General features: G+C 42.8%; 1 protein-coding gene across 1 annotated transcript in view; it reads right to left on the reverse strand.

The window, feature by feature from the left end:
• Nucleotides 1-10322: 10322 nt before the first annotated feature.
• Nucleotides 10323-26620, reverse strand: part of Gcnt1 (glucosaminyl (N-acetyl) transferase 1) — a 32931-nt gene continuing 16633 nt past the window's right edge. The window contains exons 2-3 of the mRNA XM_036202338.1: nucleotides 15056-15206; nucleotides 10323-13142 (exon numbers count right to left, since the gene is read on the reverse strand). Of these exons, the coding sequence (XP_036058231.1) occupies nucleotides 11709-12995 (1287 nt within the window). The 5' untranslated portion in view covers nucleotides 12996-13142; nucleotides 15056-15206 and the 3' untranslated portion in view covers nucleotides 10323-11708. The remainder of the gene's footprint in view (nucleotides 13143-15055; nucleotides 15207-26620) is intronic.

Below are 26620 nucleotides of genomic sequence, written 5' to 3' on the forward strand. Positions count from 1 at the left end.
AATGTTGACTGGCTTGATCTTGGGCAAATAACCACAGCTATGAGTTAATGAGTGTAAATCCCATGTCATGTCCAGACGACAGCAAGCATTTCTCCGAATTCCTCCCCAGCCTTCAGCTCTTACATTCTTCTTTACCCATTCTTCTGCAATGTTCCCCGCACTTTGCAGGGACTGATAGAGATATTCCTTTAGGGATGAGTACTCCAGTCACATATTCTCATCACTTTGACCTGTTCTGAATCTGTGCTTCTGCTGTTGCCCACTGCAAAGAAGAAGCTTCTCAGACCAAGGCGGAGAGCTGCACTAATGTATGTGGGCAGAGATAAATATTTAGGAAGGGTGTTTGACATGTCTAGGAAGTTCTCCCCTAAGGCTTTGACTTCCCAAGCCAGGTACTTTTGACCAGATAGAATGCCAGGCATGAAGTCACTCTTGTGGAGTACCCTCAAATTCAATCAGAGAGTGGCCTGCTACCCTTTTAACAGTCATACCACTAGTTCGCCAGTGGGCACATCTTGCCTGGAAGGCCACCACTGTAGTAAGCTTTGCTGCTGGCCAAGTCCACTGATGCCTTTTCTACCCCCGTGGTCTACTTAGCACCTTTTAGAACTATGAACACTAACCAGCAGAGAATGCTTCCCTGTTCATTTTAGCTTGACTTTTATGTCCTGCAACCAAAGTATTTGGGTCTGAAGTCATAAAGCCGTATCTTCTGGTTTTGTGGGCAAGCAAGAGCAACGGCAATAGTCTGTATTGTTTTAGGAGCATCTGTTAACTCCCTACCGACAGTTCATAGGAAGTTATCCCATATCTGGCAATGAGATTTTCATTTAATAACCCATATCTTCTGGGGGGAGGTATGGCATGACTTACCTTTTAAATAACAGGGCATCTTCAAAATAGCTTATGCAAATTCCAAACTTCTGCTTTTGAGAGTTCATTCTGAGAGTGGAGAGATGTTGTATGACTCAGATAAAGTGACCTAACCTCCTGGTGCTGCTTCAGTTCCTCCATTTCTGGAAGGTTGAAAACACAGTGCGTCTAATACAGGTTCATGGGAAGGATCTAAAGTGTTTAGAATGCCTATGGTGGGAAGTAATTATTTGCCTCCGTTGTTTGAGTTGAACAGTGTAACTATAGAGGAATGGAACTGAGATGTAAACTCATCACATCCACAGCTTGCTGTCTTCGTCAACATCCTTTACTGGTGCTCAAGATGCTTTCACTGGACACTCAACCTGCAAATAACTTCATTTTTCCCTCCAGGAACATCCTCTAAGACCTCTAAACAGGATCAGATGACAGTTGATATCCAAAGACAAAGGAAACTCATTGCTCAGCTAGGTATGGTGGTACACGTCTTTGAACCCAGGATGGAGGAGGCAGAGGCAAGCAGTTCTCTTATGAGTTCAAGACCAACTTGGTCTACACATTGAGTTCCAGGCCAGCCAGGGCTATATCATGAGACCTGTCTTTAAACAAATGAATAAACCTCTTTGCTTTAAAATCTGTGTCTTGCTATGTCCTGCAATCCCAACCATTTCATCCTAACCATTATCCAAGATTCCATATTAACAGTGACCCTGTCTCCCCTCAACCAGAATTCAAAACCTCATAAAACACTCAACAGGGTCTTCCTCTCACTGAAACAATACCAGAATTCTGAACATAGTACCTCCACTACTGCAGTGTGCAATACACACTCTGCTTTGTCTGGGGTCAGGTTGTTTTGATGATGTTTCCAGGAAGCCAGCACAAACAGGCAGCTCAGGAACTGGCAGTGGCCCAGATGAGGAATGATGAGACATTATCAGGGCCTGATGACAAGAGACTGTGAAAGAAGCACTATGGAAGGAAGAGGGCATGTGCCAGGATGCTTTGGGACTGGCAGCTTCAGTAAACTGTTAAGACTAGAGAAGAGTTTTGTGAAGTCTAGTCTATAAAGTCCGTTAGACCTGACTGTGTGTGTGTGTGTGTGTGTGTGTGTGTGTGTGTGTGTGTGTGTGAGAGAGAGAGAGAGAGAGAGAGAGAGAGAGAGAGAGAGAGAGAGAGAGAAGTCACCAATAGCATACAATGCAGAAAAGATAATCCATTCAATAAATGACCTTGGGAAACTGTACATCCATATGCACAGGAATCAAACCTGTCTTAGGGTTTTTACTACTGTGAAGAGACACCATGGCCATGGCAACATTTACAAAGAAAATATTTAATTGGGGTGGCTCACTTACACTTTCAGAGGTTCAGTCCACTATCATCATGACGGAGCATGGCAGCATGCAGGCAGACATGGTGCTAGAGCTAGAGTGCTACATATTGCAGGCAACAGGAAGTTGACTGACTGTCACACTGGAGGAAGCTTGAGCAAAGGAGACCTCAAAGCCTGCCCTGACAATGACACACTTTCTCCAACATGGCCATACCTCCTAATAGTGCCACTACCTTTGGGGGCCATTTTCTTTCAAACCACCAAAAAACCAAATCCTCATCTTCTACCATGTATCAAATCAAATCAAATTAGCAAGCACAACACATATGAAAATACAAGTGCCTTAGGAGAAAACATAGGGAGAAATTTCCTTGATATTGGTCTCGGTGATATTGTGCACCAATATAAAACTAATTACATATATTGTACAAATGATTCTATCAATGTAAAATATTAACATGAATTATAAAATGATAACTGTAAAGTCATAAAAATTTAATCCCCAAAGTATAGGAAACAAAAACGAAAACACTCCTACCCACTTAGCCATCTCTCCAGCCCCAAGGAACTAATGTACTTTTAAAAAGAATACTTACCCATTTGTGTGTAGGCAGTAGCGGGTACACTTGTACCACAGCACACATGTGGAGGTAAGAGAGCAACTTTTAGGAGCTGTTTCTTGCCTTTCTTGTTGAGGCAGGGTCTCTCTTGTTTCTACCATGCTAAAATCGCTGAGCTAGTTGCCTAGGAGCTTCAGCAGTGAGTCTCTGGTCTCCACCTCCCACCTTCTCACAATGTCTGGGTTTTTACCTGCTGAACCACCTCCTTATTTTTCATATATCATTTTTGTGGTATTGTGTGTTTACATTTGTACATGCACAGTATATGTGTTTGTGTACTTGTGTACACATGTGTAGGAGGGTGCCTGTATGAGTGTGCTTGTGGAGGTTAGAAGTTGTTAGGTGTCTTCCAAAGTGACTCTCTGTTTTTGAGTCAAGGTCTCTTACTCAGTGTTCATGTGCCAGTGCAGCAGATGAGCTGACCAATGAGGCTCCAGGAGTCTGCCTTTTTCCTTCCCTCGATAGCATCGAGGTTACAGAAATGCACTATGGTGCTAGAGATCCAAACTCAAGTCCTCACCATTGCAAGGCAGGCACTTTATTACCTCAGCTATTTCCCTCACACTGTCAGCTCATACATCTTAGTAGTAAAAAAGAAGAAACAATATTAATGGGCAGGACTTGAGTAGACACACTAATATATATAGTGTTTCATATAACCAATGGGTATATGAAAAGGTACATGATTTCAAAAATTGTCAAGGAAGTGCAAATCACACATTTGCTGGGAAATAACAAACACCAGTCAGTGTTAAGTGTTAGTAACATCATGGATCGAAGAGAGTTCTATGTTTTTAGTGTGAGTATAAGTCAACACAGCAATTATAGACTATGCCCTAGTTCTTCCCTCTTACATTACACAAGACAGCATTACAGGAGCCTCTATAGCTAAAAATCCCAACTGGTGGGATCTTCATCAAGGAGACTGAAATCCGTGTTAGTGAAATCTCTGGGCTCTTAGCTATTGCACTTATACTCACAACAGATGACGGCTGACATAGAAGGGCTCCTTTGAGACAGTTCTTTGCTCCCCTCAAAGGAACACCCAGCCATTATTCCTATCCAGGAGTTGTTGTTCTGGTTTGATGGCTCCGAGTCCTTCCCAACTTATCTCAAATTCCAGGAGTCACAATTCTGCAGGACTGCATTTGATGGCAGGAAGAGAGTGTCCCCAGGCAGAAGCAATTATCATGGGATCAGAACTGAACTGCCCTACTCAAGGAAAAATGACTTCTCTGGTGCCAGATGGATCTCTGGAATGAGACCAAGAGCATGATCAACCAGAACATTGTTCAACCAAGATTACTTGGCTGTGCACATCATGTTCATCCCACTGCTTCTGTTGTTCCCTATGAAATCCTGAAGTTTTATTAGCACATGAAAGACAGGACTTAGGACACTGGTCCCTGTTTATGCCCACTCAGGCCAAGCTGAATAAATTCTTTTTTTTTTTTTTTATGACCACTCATCTCTCTCACTGGACTATCAAAGTGGTGGGTGGCTATATTTGGTTTGTTGGAACTTTCTGAGTTTTAAGTATTAATTGACAAGCAAAAGGATGAATAAAATGGGTGAGTATGATACTACTATTCAGCCCTGAAAAAGAGAAGAAAAGCATGCTGTTACAGCAGTGTGGATAAGCCAGGGGGCACCGTACCGAGGGAAAGAAGCCAGGCAAAGGACGAACAATTCCCAGCCTCTTTGCAAGCGCACCCTAAAGAAGTCAGCCTCATGGAGACAACAGGAAGTTGATTGTAGGGGCTGTGGGAGTAGAACATAAAAATGGAGGGGATTTAGCTCCAAAGGTATAAACTCCTAGTCCTAAGTACAGGGTAACTGGTTACTGCTGTGCTGTGTACTTCAAATTTACTAAGAGTAGGTCTCCTCTCTCTCTCTCTCTCTCTCTCTCTCTCTCTCTCTCTCTCTCTCTCTTACATTTACTATTTCTTGTTTGTGTCACTGTCACTGTGTGGAGGTCAGAGGACAACTTGGGAAAGTCAATTCTCTCCTACCATGTGGGTCCTGGGGATTGAACTCAGGTTATGATGATAGGCAGCCAACATCTTTATTGGCTGAGCCATCTCTGTGGCCCCTGAGAGTAGATCTTGGAGGGTTTTTACCACACAACAAAGGCAACCGTGAGGTGTGGTGAATATGCTCGTTAACGTGATTGTGGTCATCCCTTAGCAAGTGCCAGCATCTACCAAGCATCCTGCCATACACTTTAATCACATATAATCTTGCTTGTCAATTATACCTCAACAGCCTGCAGGCAGCACGCTAATCTTTCCTTTTTCCCTCAAGCTTTTCTCTTGGCCCACCTACCTATTCTGGCCTGTGACCCACATGCTGGTCTTTCCAGCTGGTTCCTCCACTCCTCACATTCCTTGGTGAATCCTGCAATTGCTAATTCACCTAGAAACACAAAACTCAGCCACAAATCCTCTATTCCCTCCATTTCCTGGACATGCTCCTACTACTAGAAAGTACAGGTAAACACAGGCTGCTTTGGAACCAGGGGCTTGAAACTTTTCATGTGTTTTATGTAGGGATAGCTCCTTCTCCATCTTCTGCTTTTATCAAGTAGTAGAAGACACATCTGGACTATCTCTTGATAGTTTGCAAACCCTCCTCTCCCCACTGCCTGTAGGACTCCCTCCCAGGGCTAGGCGTGGCTCAGCAGATAAACTACTGCGTATGCACACGCATAAGAAGGATCCAAGTTTGCATCTACTTAAAAACCAGGAACCCCAGTACTGGGCGGGAGGAGAGGAGACAGGTACCTGGGGCTAGCTGGCCAACCTAACAAAAACAGCTAACTTCGGGGTTGGGGACTTAGCTCAGTGGTAGAGCGGTTGCCTACCAAGTGCAAGGCCCTGGGTTAGGTACCCAGACCCGGAAGAAAAAAAAAGAAAAAGTAAAGAAAACAAACAAACAGCTAACTTCAGGTTAGGATAGAGATCCTGTTAGACAGAAAACAAGGTAAAGAGTTACAGAGGAGAACACCTGACCTCTGACCTCCACTAACAAACACATGATTTCATACACACACAGAAAGAAAGAGAAAGAAGGGAGGGGGGATCATGCTTCTGCATTCCCCATGCTTCTTCAATTTTCTCTCATGCCTCCACAAGCTCTTTAAGGGATCATTTCAACAACTCCACAGTGAGAGAACTATCTGTCTCTATACCTGTAATTTCTCAATGCATTCGCTATTGAAAGAAAGAAAAATAAAAGGAAGGGAGGGAGGGTGGGTGGAAGGAAGGAAGGAAGGAAGGAAGGAAGGAAGGAAGGAAGGAAGGAAGGAAGGAAGGAGGGCTAGTAGTGTTTTGTGAAAGAGCCATGCATACATGCCTCCTCTACTCAAAGCAGAGCAGTTGGTTGGAAGAACAGGAGAGGCTGAAACAGAAGACAGTTCTGTTTGAAAACAACAGATGCCCTTTGAGTTATGTTTAACTCCTTTGCAAGCTGTAGCCAGAATAGTACGGGCGATTGTGCTCAAAAAGGAAGTAACATTACCCTCCAGGTGCACAGAGCATGCAGTAAGCTAATGCTCAACAAATGTCAGCTGTTATTCACTCAATGGGCTTCAAGGAACATATTCAAATGGTGTTCTTTGAGTGAAGGTGTAGGACAAAATTCTCTAATGAGAAAACATTTCTTTTAAATCAAGTAATATAAAGGAATTCTAACCAGGCCAAGAGGTTTTCTCTTGTGTCTAAAAGCAACAAAATAAATTATAAATACCTAGCAATATTTAAGCCAGTGGTGTTAATGTTCAGAATTTTTTTCAATGGTTTCTTGAAACCACATTTGTTTCTGTTCTTAGCTAATCTTAAATGTGGGAAATCCTTCACAGTCCGCACGAAATTTTCTAGTTAGATAAGATCTTCTGTACCAACAGCGATCATCAAAGTTACCCCTATGGCAGGGAGATGAATGTTTTCTAGTTCTACTAAAGGTAAACATCTTTTTCTCACTGGTGAGTAGCATGTCATCAAATATCTGATACCAAAAAAAATATTCATATGCATGTGTATTAATGTTCTTATTTATTTGGGTTTGTACGAGTGAATGCCAGGTTGGGGGAAAGCAGAAGAGGGTGTCAGATTCAATACCCCTGGAGCTGGAGTTACAGTATGTTGTGGGGCTGGCCCAAAATGGAGTCACCTCTGATAGCAAGATAGATGCTCTTTGAGTGTGGGAACCCACCCCTCTGGATGTTTTGCAGATCTCAGAGGTCCACTGGCCCCTTATCTTAGAAGAACAGCTTGACCACAGCCTCCTGCTATCCTAATAGCCAGAAGCTCTCCTCACAAAATATGCTTACAGAAGTTCCTTTTGCCTGCTACAGCTCCTTTCCCCTTAATGTTCTGCTCAACTAAAATCACCCTATAAAACCCCAATACAAATTTATAAAAATTCCCTTTTGGCAGGGTTGTTCTCCTTTCTCTTGGAGATAGCCTGGAAGTTCATTCCCCAAAATAAAGCTTTATCTTGGCCTCAGTGTGGCTCTGGTGGTCTGGCTCTTTAAGTTTACAGTTGTGAGTCACAGATATTAGTGCTGGGTCTCTCTTTTGTCCTCTAAAGGGCAGCAATTGTTCTTAACTTCTGAGGCACTTCTCCAACCCCACATATATCCATTTTAAGAAGCCAAAGGCAAAATCACTACCAACCTAAGTACTCTAGGATCTTGAAGACAGATTGGCAATTGCCCCCAGAAGTGAAGCATGTATGCATGGCTCTTCCAATAAAGTAACACCACTAACCAGCCCTTTTTTCCCCCAATTGCAAATGCATTGCTCTTCTGGCTACTTCTGGAAATTGCTTTACCTGACCTATACAACTAAAAAAAATCTCATAGTTAGTCAAGGATAAGGCCTCAAAACACACTGCTAAGCCCCACAGCTTAAATCTAAATCATTTCCTGGGGAAGAGTAGCAAGCAGATGGAGCCCTTCTGCTTGAGTAAGTACACAAGGTAGAAGGAATAAGATTCCCTAAGACAAATCATGAGGAAAAATCAGATTTGACAGCCAATAATTTTATTGAGCTAAAGGGAATGACTCAAAAAGGTGCAATTTTGGGAAAACTCCAAACACTCCTCTCTGTTCAATACCTTTTCTTTTAGAAGATCACATTACATATAGTTTTCATCTCTCAAAATCTGAATATTTTATAAACTTGTAAAAGATTTTATTATCATTTGTGTGTGTGTGTGTGTGTGTGTGTGTGTGTGTGCATATATGCGCGTGCGCGCGTGCACTGGAAATCAAATCAAGGTTCTCATACATGCCAGACAAGCTAAGGTGCCACATAGCTTTTAGCCATAGAAATCTGTCCTCTCTATCACTGGACACAAGCTGAAGTGTGTCCAACATGTGGAATGCAACTCATAGCATGCTTCTAAATTCCCCACCTTCATCTTTGTGTATGACTTGTTACTTTTTTTTTTGACAGGGTCTCATTGTATATCCCTGGCTGGCCGTGAACTAGCTATGGAAACCAGATTTGTCCTGAGTTTACAGTGATTCTCCCTGCCTCTGAAGTTCACCATTACACTAGCCTTTTATCTTACTTTGCAAAGTAATTTTCTCTGGCCATATCTTCCTTTCAGATATTTTTTACCTTGGTAAATTCACACATCTCTACCTTGATTTTTCAATCACTATTCACAAATATAAAAACTAACTTTATTGTGACTGGTGTAACTAAGAAGGAAGGAATAACTTGTGCAGACACAGCATTGGTTTCTGAATGATTGATTTTAATGGTGATATGACTGATTCATTCAAACACGTAAAACTTACCATAAATAGTCTTGCATTTTATACTTCATAATGATTATTTAAACAGATAAAAACACCCAGTTCCATCAATCCTACACATCAACTACCAAAACAGCCTCTTCCAACCAAAATCATGTGAAGAGGAAATACATTCACTTAAATGAACCCTCCTAGATGAGTGATACAAATACACACTTTGAAATCATGATGTTCCTGGTTTTTAAGGCAAAGCAATTTTGTTTTTTATTACTTCAGACTTGGAAAAATCTAGGCAGTTGCCTATAAAATAAACAATCTTTTAAAATAAATTTTTAACAAATACACAAATCTTTTTTTTTTTTTTTTTTTTTTTTGCCAGAGCTGAGGACCAAACCCAGGGCCTTGCACTTGCTAGGCAAGCGCTCTACCACTCAGCTAAATCCCCAACCCCAAACACACAAATCTTGACTGACTTAATAGCTAGAATGATTTTATTTGTGAATGTGATTACTAAAAGTTTTCTATAAAAGATCTTAATGATTGTATTAAAATTAGTGTTTCATAACAACTATGAAGTAACTTAAATAAAGCCTGTTATCTCGCCCGGTGAACTGGAATTGTGCTCTTCTGGGATGTTTCATTAGGGTTTCATTTCAAGTTCCCTTTTCAGTTCTTCCAGTTATTAATCCCCACTGTATGAATTTCTTTTTCTTTAAGTCATATTGGAAAATTTAAAAACAAAATTCACTGAGTCCCAGTAAATAGACACTGCAGGAGCCCTGCGTCAGGCATCGGGATGCTACCGTAGTGGGCTTAGTTCAACAAGTGCCGTCTTAGGAAGGTGAGGTATCAAAAGGGGGGTGGCTTCACAGCTCTGGAACTCTAGCATCCCAGTTTCACTCCTATAGTGGAAAAAAAAAGCAACAACAACCCTCCAACTTGTCAATTAACTTTAAACTAAATGCAGCCACACTATAATACTCAGAGTGTTTAGGTGAATAACATAAATTACTTGATTTTTAAAAAACACTTGTAATTAAAGAAATTTAATTTCCAGTTTTGCAAAGTTCAAGAGTTCATTGAGTATAAAGCAAATGGGGCTATGTGTGTTAACCGCTGGTGACTTATGGGTCACTGGACTATTATTGCTTTAACCCCGCGTTTTTAAAATAGAAACAGAAAAACTGCTTAAGTCACAGCTGTTTACACAAATTTTATGTCACCAGGTATCACCAGTTTTAGATGTAAAAGATGCCCTGTCTCATAGGTTGAAAGTCTTTCTACTAAAAGAAGCATTCCACAAAACCTGGGTACAAACTACAGAAAGAAACCAGAAGCCAGTATGGAGGGCACACAGCACCCACCACGGCATCTCCATCAGCACTACCTGCAGTGTGATAGCAGACATGCTTCTTCTGGACCAACGCAAAACTCATCTTATCTACTGACCCCTTTCTAGTGATAAGAGTTGTCATTAAAAGAAAGATATGTTCTGGCTTTGAGGCGGAAAACATACTTTCTCAGTTGAATGCCTTAAAATTGTCTGATATTATGATTTTCTCATGGATTATAAAGTTTTAGAGATAAAAGTACAAGGTGTTGATTCTTGTTTAAAATTTAATACTAGCCGGGCAGCGGTGGTGCATGTCTTTAATCCCAGCACTTTGGAGGCAGAGCCGGGTGGATCTCTGTGAGTTCGAGGCCAGCCTGGTCAATAGAGCGAGATCCAGGACAGGCGCCAAAACTACACATTCACTATGATTCTGGCCAAACAGTTTAGATTCAGCTAAATAATATTAGGAGAGGGAAAACAAAACAAAACAAATTCCACTTGAGATGAGAGTCAGAACTGCAGAAACTACCATTTTTCTCTTTTGGTGAAAACACACTGTGATACCACAGCGCTCTTCCCAGGCCTTCAAATAGTTCATGTGGACACAAGTGTGCTTCTTTCCCCCGCCTCAAGGGCCATGAGAGAGGGAGAAACTAGCAACCAGCAGGCTAAGAAAATCCAGTGGGCAGATAACAAGGTCAGGATGCCACCACCTGACACTAGCCCATCCAGTAGGCAGAAACCTTAATTTCTTAGGACAGAACCAGCTGCTGGCTATAAACAGGAATGTAGCGGGCCTCTGCAACGGCCATCCCAGACTCCTTCCCCTGAACACCTTCTTCATCCTCCCTAGTTTTCTGCACCAGTTACTGGTGACTGAATCACCCCAAAGAACCAAAGCATTGATAAAATAGCAACATGTCTGCTGCTTGACAGCATGCACAGTCTGGGAGGACCGGATAAAAGATTATTTAGCTGGAAAAATTGAGTTTTGTTTCTTCTCCTTTCTAAAGAGACGGGGTCTTGTTATTTTGCCCAGCCTAGCTGCTATCACTTGAGCTTGAACAATCCTCCTCCTTCACAGGCACAGGCCACACACCCAGCTGGTTCCTAGAATTTCCTAGTAACTTAAAAGACTCCATAAAATCATGAGCTAGAAACTGTCCCTTCTCCCTTGCTTTTGAAAACATGTATGCATAGTTATAAGCAAAACTTAAGATAGAGATATTCATGCTGAACATATTTTAAACTCCCTGAGATGACACACAGAGACACCACACCCACAGAGTCACAGCAGGAAGTAGATTATTTACAAGGATAACTTAAGAGGAAAATCAAATGTCCATTCCAAAAGAATATACAAGGTATTTTTGTGATTGGTTGTTGCTACAAATTTATTCACGTTAAGAAAATTATCATGTTTAAAATTCTCTTGAGAATTTTGGCACAGATCAAATCTCCTCTAGATTAAGTACCTGTTTGGTTTTTTCATTAGTCAGGGAGGCTAATTCCTCCATTGGCCTCTTTCCCAATCACCTGGGTCCCCTCTGTCCATAAAAATCTTCCCCAGCTTCCAGCCATTTTAACTCTCTCCTCACAATTGCTGTAGAACACTTAATGCATCAACCTCTCTTGTAACTGTATTCTGCACAATTCATGCAGCGTCTCTGACACGGACTTAAAAGCCATCACCCTAAAGAGGACCCCACATAAGACAAAGGAAACAGATGAGGGTAACACTTTGTACATCCTTATTTTCCCCAGGATTCCCGACAGCAGTTAGTGTTCTAAGGCTTCCAAGGCTTTATGCCTCAGATGCTCATCCAAACACTGGATGGCAAAGGGGTCAACATCCATGTCAAATTTATTGGCGAAAAAGTGGTGTGTGTGAAGCATCCAGCTCAAGTCACCAACTCCGAAAACACACACGGAGCGCACATGGACTCCGCTGCATGGCGGGTAAGGGGCGCCTTTGGAAACATCGCCTTCAAAGTACTGCCACTTGACAAAGCGAGCGACAGCATTCATGTCAGACAGGTCGTACTTGTGGCTTGAGGGGAGAGAACCAGGGACTTCAGGGATCCTCTGGATACTGGCCCAGAGGTACTCGTCCGGGCTGTATGTATCTTGTGCCCACTCCATGAACTTTTGGATACTTTCATTTTCTAGCACGTAGCCTATATACTCCCTACTGACTACAAAGTAGGCACTGCCTGAAAAGAGAGGAGTTCTGAGTGGAGGTGGCGCTTTGACTACCCCAGTGTTTGACAGCTTCCCATCAACAATGACGTATCGTTTTTTCCACCTTTCTTCCTTGTTCTGAGGCATCTTCTCAGTTTCCAGGTTGTTTTCACCCGAGAATGACTTGAGCTTCCTGACAATTTCTAGGTTGGTTTTAATAGGGAAATCCATACCACAAAGATTGATCAAGTACTTCCAGTTTGCACTCATTCTGTACAGGTCCTTCATACAGTTGAGATCAGCCTGTACCCGACTCCAGGATGCATAAACAACATTCTCCAACTGGCTGGCCACAAAGACATTATCAAAGCAGGACGCAATGCCCATCACTGCGGCTAAAAAGGATTCCTCTGCTTTTTTGTCCACGTGAATGCAGTAGAAATTCTGCGGCATATAGATGGCCCTCAGGAGCCTGTCGAGCATTTCAATCTTGTGATGAACCACTATGGAGTATGCAATTGGAAAGCCGACCTCTTCTTTACTAAGGGGCTCTACAATGTATTTGCGCGTCCTGATGAAAGAGACGCAGTCACGGGTCATGTTTATATAGTCATACGGTGTCCACCGCGGGCGCTTCCTAAATTTCACTGTTAGCAACTCAAGCCTCACCTTCTGGATTTCCTCTGGGTCATGCTGTAAAACTTTGGTGCAATTAATGTTGCTATCAGCATCATCTCCAGCAAGCTCCAAGTGTCTGATATTAACAAATTCCAGCTTCTGATGAATTCTTAGAACAGAGAAGGTAATTAGAGAGAGGACAAGACCCACCAAATAGTATTTTGCAGGATAAGAAAAAAGTCTCCTCCGAAACAAGTTTCTCAGCATTTCAAATAACAGTCAGAGACTTCCCTCTGAGATGGGGCAATCTGGTAAGCCTTGGATGTCAATGGTATTTCCTCCAGTTTCCCTCTGTTGTGGCCCGACAAGCTGCCAGTTTATCAGTGGAACAAGGTTTCACTGGACAGGACAACGCTAAAAAGTAACAGAAAGGAAGACATCAGCAGCCAGGAGATGTGCAAAGGTCAGATCTGTTCTGCTTTTTGCTGATTTAGGGCTGTTACACGCTTAGAGATAAGTTTAAAAAACGAAGATCTTGGAAGCAAGACAAATTCTGAGTATTCAAAGTAGGCTGGAAAGGCTTAGCTGAAGTGAAGCCAGATTGGTGACTGTGTTGGGTGGACCCCTAAGTGTAGTTCCACAGTGATAATGTTTCAATAAACAATACAGCTTTGCATCTCCTGCATTGGCTATGACAAATTATAAGCCCTTAGAAAAACAATACTTGGGCTGGGAGTGTAGTTCAGTTGGTAGAATGCTTGTTAAACATGCAAGAAATCCTGGATTCAGTGCCCAGTACCACATAAGATCAGGCACATAACACATCTGTAACCTCAACACGCAAGCAGAGGCAGAAGGATCAGAAGTTCAAGGTCATCCCTGGACACATAATAAAGTTGAGGCTACCTAACTGAAAATTAGAAAAAACAAAACAAAACAAAAAAACCATTTCTATAAATTTTCTAAATTCAAATGCCAAGAGCCCAACCAATTTTCAGTATATAAAATGCTTATAAACATTCAATTATTATTTGTGTGTGTGTGTGTGTGTGTGTGTGTGTATAAGGCACACACACTCAGGGGCAGGGTGAGTACACACATGCTTGTATATGTGTGGTGAGTATTATTTCTCAGTTGCTCTTTGCCATGTTTTTATGCAGCAGGGTCTCTCACAGATGACCTACAGATGACCAAGTATGTTAGGTTGTCTGGCCCCTGAGTCCCAGGGACCTGACTTTATCTGCCTCTTTAGCACTGAGATGACAAACTATACAACTTTGCTTTTTGTTTTTGTTTTGGGGGGATTGAATTCAGGTGCTTAAGTTTATAAATCAAGCTCTTCATTGATGGAGCTAACTCCTTGGCCTCTTTTTTTTCCTGTAAGATTATTTTATTTTTAGCCGGGCGGTGGTGGCGCACGCCTTTAATCCCAGCACTTGGGAGGCAGAGGCAGGTGGATCCCTGTGAGTTCGAGGCCAGTCTGGTCTACAGAGTGAGATCCAGGAAAGGCACAGTGCTACACAGAGAAACCCTGTCTCAAAAAACCAAAAAAAAAAAAAAAAAAAAAGATTATTTTGTTTTTAATTATGTATATGGGAAGGCAGCATGTCCACATGAGTACAGGTACCCACAGAGACCAAAGATTCCCTGAGCTAGAGTTACCCATGCAGGTATAAGACATTCCGTGTGGGTGTCAGGAACCAAGCATGGGTCCTTTGCAAAAGCAGCAAGTGTTCTTAACCACCGAGCCATCTCTCCAGTCCCTACTGTTTTTATTTTGTTTTGTTTTGTTTTAAGAACAATTATGTAAACTCAGTGTATGAAAGCCTTTAATCCCAGCACTCAGGAATCAGAGGTAGTTGGATGTTCTTGAGTTTTAGGTCAACCAAGGATACGCAGTGAGATCCTGCTTCAAAAACAAACTAAAACAAAACAAAACACAAACAAAAAACATTTTTGTGACATGGCAATTGGTTCTGTAACTAAGAGTCCTTTTTGAAAAATAGTCAAAGGTCATTCATTTTATCCATACCAGACCTGAAGCAATTTTTGGGGGGAGGGGGGAAGTAAGAAGGGAAGAGTGTTTTTGTTGTTTGGAGGCCAGGTTGGCCTTGAACTACTGACGATCACGTTGCTTCAGCTTCCCAAGCACTAACTGGGATTGCAGGCATGGACCACCACGCCAGGCTTGAAGTACATTGTTGACACCAGAATAAATAATGCCACTTTAAGATATTTCATTAGGAAGCAATTTGTTAGTATCAATAAGACAAAGTGGAAAGTAAATAACTGATGGGATGACAAAGAAAAACATTCAGACTTTTTACCATTTAGAATCACAGGACATCTAAATTCGTCGGGGCTCTGATTCCTGGTGACATCCTGCACTTGTTCAGAGGAGCTACCGAGCTGCCAAGTTTCTATTGAGCACCAGGCATCCAGCAACGATGACATGTCCCTGCAGGCTTCTCAAACAGTCTGCAAAATGAAAAGGGAGTGGAGTGAAGGGGTGCTGATGGTGTGTTTGTAGTATGCACATCCCCAGAAAGAACTATTCGAGTATGTTTCCGCTCCGCCCTCTCCCTCAAACCGGTGGCTAACCGAGGTTTCTAATCTTAACTTCTTTTTCTACTACTGTGTGTGCGATTTAGGTTAAAAATTTCCCCCCTCTCCTTCTCTTCCTCCTTTGAGAACCAAACCAAGGGCCTAACACAGGTTAAGCTTTCTAAAAGAAACTCCAACAGCACTCCCGAAATGAGTGCTCGGGAACAATTTAACAGTCTAATCCAACTGGAGAATCCCACCCACTTTGTCCTCATTATAAAGACTCCCTATGCTCACTGACATATTAACAACAACCTCACAGTTAAGTAAGCTGCTCACTTCATTTTCTTCTAATCACCAATACTTAATGTTGCTACCACTAACATTATTAACAATGGAGGCTTGAGAGATGGCTCAGTGGTTAAGAAGGCTTGCTGTGCCTCCAGAGGACCTGAATTCAGTCCCCAGTACCCATGTCAGTCAGGTGGCTCAAAACCACCTGCCACTTCAGGCACCATACTTACAACTATACACAAAATACATAATTAAAAATAAAATTAGTATTAATTGTAAAATACCTTTAAGTAACCCTTTCCCCACTTTAGTTTAGGGAATAAGGAAAAGTACTTCTGGCCAATCATTTGCAGACCACCATAAGGCTAACAAAACAGTGACTTCCCCCTTTTTCTTTCTTTTTCTCATTTTGAGGCAAGATCCCACTTTGTCCCAAGGCCTTCTGTGTATTTATAATCCTCCAGCCTCAGTCTCTAGGGTGCTGGGATTACAGACCTGACTATAGACTTGAGTGGCTTCCCACAATAATACAGGGTTGAAGGTCTGATTTCCAGAGACAATACTACCACAAGATGTCCAGATACAACAACCAACATTTTTACATGGCATGTAAAGAAATCAAAAGTCTGCCCCATACATAGGGGGAAAGTGGTCAATTCCATGCTCAAAGAAGGCCAGGCATTAGCCTTAACAGACTAACTAACTACTAGACATCTATTCAAACAACTTAAGAATTAAAATTATGAGATAACTAACCAAATTAAGAAATTGAGAATGGCAGTTCGAAAGAATTTAGTTTTTTTAAAAGAGGACCAACAGAAATCTGGAATGGACTGTAGACAAATTTCTAAACAGTCTTATTAAATAAGAAACACAGAGCCAAATACAGGGGTGAAAGCCGTAGAGATCAGAGAAGTAGTGACAGCCACCAGCTAACCTTAGCTCACCACGCTGCCATAGCCTCCCAAGAGAACCAGCTTCTTCCTGTCTAACCTGCGCCTTTATTGGTTTGCTGTTCTTCCTTCTCATTGGCTCTTACCACTTCCTCCTCACTCCCTGTCTGTACAGACCTCCAGGTCTCTATGGGTGGTACTGGGATTAAAGGCATGTGTCACCATGCTTGGCTCTGTTCCCTAGTGTGTTCTTGAACACACAGAGACTCTGTCTGCCATGTGATCGGATTAAGGGCGTGTGCTACCACTGCCTGACTTTTGTTTATGGCTGACTATGACCTCTGATCCCCAGGCAAACTTTATTTATTCACAAACAAATAAAATATCACATTTCAGCACAAATAAAATATCACCACAATGAACATATTATAATCACTAAATCAGTAGTTCTCAACCTTTCTAATGTTATGACCCATTAATACAGCTTTTCATGTTATGGTGACCCCCTCCAACCATAAAATTATTTTCATTGCTACTTCATAACTATAATTTTGCTGTTGCTATGAATCATAATGTAAATACCTGTGTTTTCTGATGGTCTTTTCTGATGGACCCTTGTGGATGGGTTATTTGACCCCCAGAGAGTTGTGACCCACAGTTGAGAATCGCTGCACTAAATGGAACTGACACATTACAACACTTGAACTGACTAGAGGGGTCCAAAAGCAGGGCTGAGCTGACATAAGAAAGAGAACCAATCATTGAGCCCGAAGAAAAGTTAAGTGACAGTATTCAGTCTGAGGAACAAAAAGAAAACAATTAGGGAACACTGACAGAGTCTCTAAGATCTAAGAGACAACATGAAAAGCATCTGGGCAAGGGGCGTCCCAGAAGAAGAGAACAAAGAAAGACAGTATAGGCATAATTGTTTAATAATGGTTGAAAAGCTTTCCAAATTAGCTTTCTACAAATTTATCTATATACTTGAACAGCTCAAATAGGTCCATGGATACAAAACAGTATGGCCAAACAGTTGGGCAGTTTCTTATACAACTTAATGCAGAGTAACAATTCAACCCAACAATCACATTCCTGGTATTTACATGAGTGAGTTGCAAAAGCATGCAAATCAATGTTTATAGCAACTTCATTCAAAATTGCCAAAATTTGGACATATTCAAGATGTCCTTCAATAAGGAAATAGAAAAACATACTGTGGGACAGCTGTTGACTGAGAGCCATGAATTCACACCTCAGTGGCCTTAGCAAAGCTAAAATATGCACAGCTGAGACATAAAGAACTAGAGCTGTAGTTCTTGCAGCAGGCAAGCTGAGCACAGAAGTCATTTCCAAGGTGTGGGAGTTTTATGCAGGGAGTCTATACAGTTTATGTAGGGTGGGCTCACTCCTCAATAGGCTCAGTTTAAGGTCATGGAGATTACAGTGATGGACGGGAGCACTTCTGGACATGCTTAGATAGGCCAAAAATGCATTAACATAGGAGTGTCCTCCTGCTAGGCTCAGCGTCCCTCAGTGGCTAACACATCCATACAATGGAATATTACTGAGTTGATATAAGAAGTTATCCCATCATAACAGAAAGAAGTCAATTGGAAAGGAGAGCAAACTGTGTTGTTCCAAGCACAAGATGTTTTGGCAAAGACAAAACTGTAGAAAGAGTAGTAAGATCAATATTTGTCAGAGGTGTGGAAGAAGGGAAGGAGGAAGAGGAAGTAGAGCTTGCTTATTAGCGAACAAGGAAATTACTCCGTGTGACTGTGGTTAAGGGACATTATGTACCCCTCACAATGGCCAAGAATTAATTGCTGAGCACCAGTGTGCAGCTCATCAGTTCAGTAGAGCACTTGCCTGGCATGCATTAGGTGCTGGGTTTAATTCTCAGCATTGAGGAAAGGGGCGGGGGGCGGGGGGTGGGGTGTGTGTGGGGGGGGTCAGTTACAACAAACATACCATACTAGGAAGACAACTCAGTGGTTTAGAGCACTTACTGCTCTTCCAGAGGATCAGGATTTGGTTCCCAGCACCCACGGCAGGCAGCTACAACCACCTGGAACTTCAATTAAAAATGATATGGTGCCATTTTTTTTTTTCTTCCATGGGGACCCCTAGTGTGTGCATGCACACACACACACACACACACACACACACACACACACATTAAAAAAATGCTAATACAAGATGTTCATAACAGGGAAAATAGTGTGCAGTATGGGAACTATTTTTTCTCTGCAATTTTTCTATAAACCTAAAACTGTTCCATAGATCTATCAAAATGAATTGTACACTCATTTGGTTCACTGAACTTCAATGAATATACACTCATAAACACTCATAAACTGTCAGGTATGGTGTTCAGTGCCTTTAATACCAGTCATCTGAGATCAGAGGCAAAGGTCTGGGCTACATAGGGAGAGTGGCCCTCAAAAAACAAGACAAAATAAAACAAGAAAACCCACAAATGACTGTCATCAAATGATCAGCAAAAACACTGAGAAGTTATGACTGTCCCAGAAAAGCTGAATTTATGCTGATATAACTGCTCTACAAGGAACAATAAATGGAGCCATTTGGCTGAAATAAAAAGATGTCAGACAGTAACTCAAACCCGCACAAGTTAAGACATCACAGCGATGGTGGTACATCCATAGATAAGAAGCTACTGACTGTGAATGGAATACTCAGCCATCTGACTTGAAGGACAATTGAGCAAACTAATAATGCCTTTGATTCTGCACATTTATCATCATGGTAAATGAGGAGAGGGCAGCTCATTAAAATGTTTCACTAATCATCCCAGCCTCAACCAGATGAGCATTCTCTTCAAGTGTGGAGACAGGAAAAGGAGACATCATGGAGAAAGAGATTTCCGTGAAGAACGGAAGCTTGAGGGAAATACGCATGAATGCTGTGCTAACAACTTGCTAAAGATTCTTAACTTATACACTGGAACAAAATTACTCCCCAGTGAGAAGAGAGAAGAGAACCTGAAAACAGAGGTTATGAGCATATGAGTAAAACAAACAGAGGAGTAAACTCTAAAAGGAGACTCTTGGTTTTTTGTGTCAGTAATAAGGAGAGTTGGTAAAAGAAAGGGGCCAAGAGAAGTATGACATGCCTCAAGGACAGTATGATCACTCTCTGTGTTATAGCATCAAACAAATAATCACCCCAGTCAAGGAGGGGGCAGCTGGGTACTCAGTGAAGTGGGAAGGAAGACAGAGATGACCTTGGATGAAGAGAAAGGATTGGACAACTGGCAGAGCAGAGGGAGGACAAGAAGCCCCAAGTCACAGCCCACCACAGAGACGGAAAGAGCAAGCTCTGCTTACACTATGGGATCTTCAAAAGGTTCAGGGATTGCTGGAGACATACCTACCTTTCCAGGGAGGTCTGCAAGCTGTTTACAAAACAGTTGGGGCTCCACCTCCAGCCTGGCTAAGAGCAAGGTTTCCTCTCTGCAGAAGTGCCCCAGGAGAGTCTGTGATCCAACAGAAAACCGAGAGTCCCAGGCATGTAGACCAGTGAGGACGGGTCTAGCCCACTTGTTTTCCCTATCAGCTCCTGGAATTTTTGGTCATCGGTGTGAGACAGTTTATTTACTAGGGAATCTAGACTAAGAGAAAATGAGACTTAAATATCTTTCGTACAAGTGAGTACTTCTTAAGTCTTCAAAGGAAACGGACTTTAGGAAGAGGAAAACTACCATTACAGAGTCTCAGAGAGACATAGTGTCTTCAAAAATAATATATGACAGGGCCAGTGAGATGGCACAGGAGGTAAAGGCATGTGCTGCCAAGCCTGACAGTCCCGGGTACTCACATGGCAGGAGAAAAGTGACTTCTGCAAGTTGTTTTCTGACATCCACACACGCACTTGTGCAGGTACAAGCATGCACCCCCCCCCCCCCCCCCCACTCTCTACTTAAACAAACAAGTAAAATCGAAAAAAAATAAAAGTAACTATGAGGTGGATTACATTGTCAGAAGGCTACTAGAATAGTACTGTCCTACGCTCTTCCACAAGGGAACTTTGCCAGCCCCCATTCAAGCAGTTAACCCCGGCCCACACACCAATTTGGACAGATAATGATTATGTTGACCGAGAGTTTGGCAGGGCCGACACTGAGCACCAATGTCAGCCCATGTAGGAACATGCAGCTTCCACCTCGCTGCCTTGGAAAGTGGGCTCTCCAGAGGCTCCTTTCAAGATAGATTCCACACTCTGAGAAGCCACGGGGAGAAGAAACCAGACAGCAGTACCCCAGGCATGGGCTCCAGGCGTCACAGGTGCCGCCACCAAGTGGATCAATCATCAGGTGCCTGGAGCTATTGCCAGTCTTAACTGAATCCTTGAGCATGTCAGTTCAAAATAAAGTAGATGGGGCTACATTTGAGGCGGTTTGCCCCAAAGCAATAGGTTAGTAGAGCAAGCAGAGAAACACAGAACACCTAGCAAAGAAAACCAGGCCTTTGAACATTAATGATATGATAGCAAAATGAGAAAAGTCACTAGAAAGGGTAGAAGGAGTTCCAGAGACAAAATGACTCCTGACCAGCAAGGGAAAACACAGGCCTTCTAGGACAGCATGGCCAAGAGACCCACCAAGTGAATAAAAGGAACCCCAGAGTAGAAAACACATTTACACTGTGAACCTGTTCTCAGGTAGTTGTTGCCCAAGCATGAGCTCCAACAACCCACTAGTAACAGGGTGAGCAAAGCCCAGAATTGTGACAAAGCCAATGGTAGGCAAGGTCCCGGCAGCGACATCTTCACGAAGATAAAACACCGCAAACCAGTTTAAACAACAGCAGACGTTGGGCTGAATTTATGACAGCTACCTTGAAAACAATGCAAAGGAAGGGAACTAGGAACAGACATAAATATGGAGTCCAAAGACAAAGGAGATGAGCTATGGTGAAGGCAGCCACATATCAAGCTTCCCATGGTTTAGCTCTTGAAAAGTCTTGGCATGTAAGTGCTGTCAACCAAAATTCAATAAAACTATGCTCTAGGCTTTGGGATCCATCCCCCACATGAGAAAAGAAGAGGAGGGAAAGGAGGTGAGGTGGAGGGGGGGGGAGATGAAATTCAGTAAAGTTGAGTCAGAAGCAGTGAGCAACAAGGGATGAGCGTGGAAGCAGCCCACACTCAGCAACACCCATAACTAATCAGAGCATCAAGGGAGCACGGTTTACCGGGCTGTGGTAAAACAAAAGCCTCTTTCTACTTTTATTTAACCAATGACCATTTTGCACAATTCAATACGGTGAGGACCAGACAGAAAAAGTCAAGCTGGGATAAGGATACAAGCCAGGGCCGGTTACAGGAGAAGCAAGCAAGGTCTCCAAACCACTGAGTGTCAGATCAACTTCAGCTTAAAACATGCAAGAAACACAAGACAACCAACGCAAAAAAAAAAGAGCATTTCAAAACCACAACCTCCCAATAGAACCAGGGCACACTTGAGTATGTCAAAATAAGATGGGTTCTAAAACATCACTCATATTCACCCCCCAACCAAGCACTTACGAGTGCAGATTTCACTTTCAGAAAGTCCACTGAACAAAAAGAGAAGTGGGAAGAGTAAGTGGTAGAGAATCCAGCTGTGTGGCTCAGGCTATACCGTCCTTATGACTGTATGCAAGGGGGTGCCAGCATATCGGTTCCATTAGGAGGAGGGCTTTTATTGTGAATAAGAGATAAAATACCCAGAGGCATCTGCAAGAGTCCGGAGTAGAGAGAAACAGAAACAGACTAGATATGGCCAGGGCTACAAGAGTGGAAGAGATCAATGGAAACAGAAAAAGACAGAGCATGGCGGCATGGGGGTTGGGGCGAGAGAGAACAGACAGACAGAGCAGGAGCAGCTGGGCGGAGGGAAGATGGAAAAGCCTTTCACAAGTTCCCGAGGAGTGCTGGCTTTTGTCTAACGGTCAGAAATCCTTCTATAGTCCAGACTGAGATCATTTCTAGACATATGAAGGGACCTAACAATTACATTTCTAATAATTAAAAAAAAGAAAAAGAAAGTATGGTGGCCCACAATTATAATCCCAGCACTTAGGAGGCAGACAGGAGGATGAGTTCAAGTACCAGGCCAGCCTAACCTATATAGCAAGACAACAGAAGAAGCTGGGCATGGTGACTCACACCTTTAATCCCAGCACGCAGGAAACAGAGGCTAGCAGATCTTCGGGAGTTCAAGGCCAGCTTGGTCTACATAGTGAGTTCCAGGACAGCCAGAGCTACATAGTGAGACAATGTCTTACACAACAAAAAGGCAAAGATAATTTTTCAAAGGTTTCTATTTGTGTGTGTGTGTGTGTGTGTGTGTGTGTGTGTGTGTGTGTGTGTGTGAAGGGGATATACCCACCTGCCACAGTATTCATGTGGAGGTCAAAGGATAACTTGCAGAAGTTGATTCTCTCCTTCCACCATGTAGGTCCCAAGGATCAAACTCAGGTCATCAGGCTTGTTAGGTCATCTACTCACTGGGCTACCTCAGCTCCAAAGCAAGAATTGAGAGATGATAACAACGTTCATCTTTATAAGTGAACATATTAAAACTCTATCTAGCCAGGAGGTGGTGGTGCACACCTTTAACCCCAGCACTCAGAAGCAGGTGGATCTCTGTGAGCAGTCTGGTCTACAGAGCGGAGTTTCAGGACAGCCAAGACTACTCAGAGAAAGCCTAACTCAAAAAACCAAAAACCCAAACAAACAAAAAACTCTATCTACTATATCTTTTTTTCCTTTTGATTTTACAGTGCTCTCATGAGAAACCAGGGCCTCCAGCATGTTAGCAAGCACTCTATCTGAACCGTACCACTGATGCTGCAAGACCATTTTTAAAGCATTGAAAATACTCCTTAAAAACTACACATGCACATGCACACAATAGACATGCACACACTTATACAACCATATGGGCATGCAGAGCAGGGCCCACAACCTATAGCAACAGGAAGCATGGTCCAAATCTGTCCAGTTAGCATCTCATTCCAGGGAATAATCTTGTGCTCAACCTCTCTCAGGGACTGCTGTGACATGAGCAAAATAACAATTCCCTGTGTCTAATACCAAGTCATGCAAATGTCTCAGGAATTGTGACTCCAGTGAGAAAGCCCAAAGTGCCACCAGGAGAAGGCCGGCCAAGAGATGTGCTAGGAACAGATGGCTGAGGGCAAGGACTGGGTATGTGGGTGGGACTCCTCTTTCTTGCTATCTGCACTTTCATAGCCTCTCTTCCTCTGGGTGTGCCTGGCCTCTGCCCCTTCCAACCCTCTTCTTCTTTACCTACCCACTGCTGTCTGTCACTCCCTGAGGTCTGCCTAGATTCTGAGTCTCCTACTGAAAGAGAATCTAACCACAAGGAACGCTCTTGACATGTATCTACTGCTCTCAGAATTCATCTGGAGTTTTCTGAGGCTCCTGCCAAGAAAACATTAAGCAACACAGACCTTTTATAAGCACCACTGGGTAGCATTTTGGGGCCCCTTTAGAAAGAGTATTTTGAATATTACAACCAAAATGAGATTATGTGGTGACAAGACAGGAGAGTCAAAGCCACAACCCAGTGCCAGGCACAGAAGATCGCTCAGAGTGTGCTGAATGAACAGCCCATGTTCCTCTGCTAGGAGTGGCGAGTGGCGCATCTATCCCCTCATCCTTTTGACTGCTGGGGAAGAGCTGCATTCAGATCCCCGATGCTGGCAGGAAGCAGACATTTCTAAATATATAGAAGATCAAATAATAAGTCCTTTTGTTTTTTTTTAAGTATATAGTTGTAAGGGCCCGCATTTAAATCTCCAAAGTTAGAGGGAATGACTGAGGGCTGACCTGGAGCCTTATGAGCTGAATCCTTAAGCACAAGATTCAGGTAGTGGGACACTTGGGCCCCAGTGCTTGCTGAAGGCTTCCATGAAGCTAGGCAAAGCTTCATCTGCAAACAAGTCTGCCAGGCAGCAGGTCAAATGTGAAACAAAATAAAGGCATGGTTACAGAAAGTTACACAAACCTCTTCTTGGCAGATTACTACAAAATGCATGCCACTTAAAAAAAAGGGGGTGGGGTGGGGAGCACCCCTAACTGTGATGCCAATATAAATAGCATCTGTGATGATAATTTATCTGTGTCCCCCAATAAAATTTACCTGAGGATCAGAGGAGAAAGGTCAGCCACTATTGGTAAAAACAGAAGTCATGCGGCTGGAGAGATCGCTCAGAGGTTAAGAGCACTGGTTGTTCTTCTAGAGGTCCTGAGTTCAATTCCCAGCAACCACATGGTGGCTCACAACCATCTACAATGAGATCTGGTACCCTTGTTCTGGCCTACAGGCAGAACACTCACTGTATACATAGTAAATAAATAAATCTTAAAAAAAAAAATCCAGAAGTCATGCAATGTTAGCACACACCCTTAATCGTCTGTATCTCTGAGTTCAAGGTCACACTAGAGAACAGAGCCAAGCCTGGTAACACACACCTTTAATCCCAGCATCAACCATAGAATTCTAGAAGTCTGTGCAGACAGATGGGAAGTGATGTAGTTTGGTGGAGAGGAAATGAGTTAGCAGAATAGAAAGATATATAAGTCTGTTTAGACAGGAAGTCGCTCACTTTTGTAAGCCGCGGTGCGGTGAGGTAAGGTTAGCTCGTGGCTGTGCTGATTCCTTTGATGTCTGTCAGATCACCCCTATTTCTGGCTCTGTGTTTTTTATTTAATAAGACAACTTAGAACTTCATCTACAAGCATCATTGCTTTTGGGATGCTTAATGTTTTCCAGGAAATCTCCCAAGTGATTGACCTGTGTTAGCACACAGGATATTCACTATTCACCGGAACCCCACACAGAAGTTTTCCCTTTAAGACAGGGATACTGAGTCAGAAAGGTTACGTGGTTTAAGGTCACACAGCTAGATAAGCCAAAGAGCTAGGTTTATTTAAACCCATACCATCTGGTCCTCAGATTTATGCTAGACTGTCTATTGAGAAAAAGCCAGAAGCTGGCTGATCAGGGCCCTCAATATAAGAGAGAGGCAATAGAAATACCAAGGTTCCAAAAGAGAGCGAGAGACCAGCTATGGAGGAGTCTAGGAAGAAACCAGTCTTAAGGAGAGCAAGGGAAGTTCCAGACAGTTCTTTAAGGAGACAGAACCGAGGAAACCCCTGAAGGAGGTAGTGACTGACAGTTACGGCAGAGTTCAAATTAAGAGTGTAAAGTACATAGAACACACAAAAAATATGAAAATGAGATTAATTTGGCTGGACACAGTGGTACACGTCTTTAATCCCAGTACTCTGGAGGCAGAGGCAGGCAATCTTTTTGAGTTCTGGGGGCCAGCCCACGTCTACACAGCAAGTTCCAAAACAGTCAGGGTTCCATAGCGAGATCTCATCTTATAACAAAGTACAGTGAAAAAGAAAAAAGGGAGAATATTAATTTGGAAAGACAAAACAGAAGAGAAATCACTGTGTGTTGATGCTCAGCCTTCTCACACACTGGCACTGGCTGCCGAGAACACAGGCATGCATACATCTTCAAAGCATTTCGGAACACCAGGGCATGAGGCATCCTTTCACTCTGGTGTCTTCCCAGAGGCTCTGTGATAAGCACTTTCTCAATAGGATGGCTGTAGCAACCAGGGTGACAGTGCAGTTTACCAAACATATGTAGAATACTGCTGCCCTAACCCCCGCCCCCCAGCTGATTTCTTACAAACACCGGGAGGGGTTTCAGAAACAGTGACTTCTGTTTTGATGTGATGAGCTCACTATTGCTATTTCTCCACAAAGAATATTTAAATATTGGCTTGTTTTTATTTATGTGCATGTACCAGTGTCCACAAAGGGCAGAGACGGTGTCAGATGCCTTCAAGCTGGAGTCACAGGTGGTTGTCAGCTGTTTGATGTGGGCACTGGGAACTGATCTTAGATCTCTGGGAGAGCAGCAAGCGCTCTTAGCCGCTGAGCGACCTCTCCAGTGCCCTGCTTTCTAATGGCATAAGGATTAAATATCAAAAGATATCTAGTCTACCTCAACAGAAGCCTTCAGTCTTTTTAGTGCAAAAGAGGTGGATTTTATTCAGTCTGCATTGAAACTGATGTTAGGGCCTGGAGAGGCGGCTCAGCGGTTGAGAG

This window comes from Onychomys torridus, chromosome 1, assembly GCF_903995425.1.
Source record: "Onychomys torridus chromosome 1, mOncTor1.1, whole genome shotgun sequence".
Taxonomy (NCBI): domain Eukaryota; kingdom Metazoa; phylum Chordata; class Mammalia; order Rodentia; family Cricetidae; genus Onychomys; species Onychomys torridus.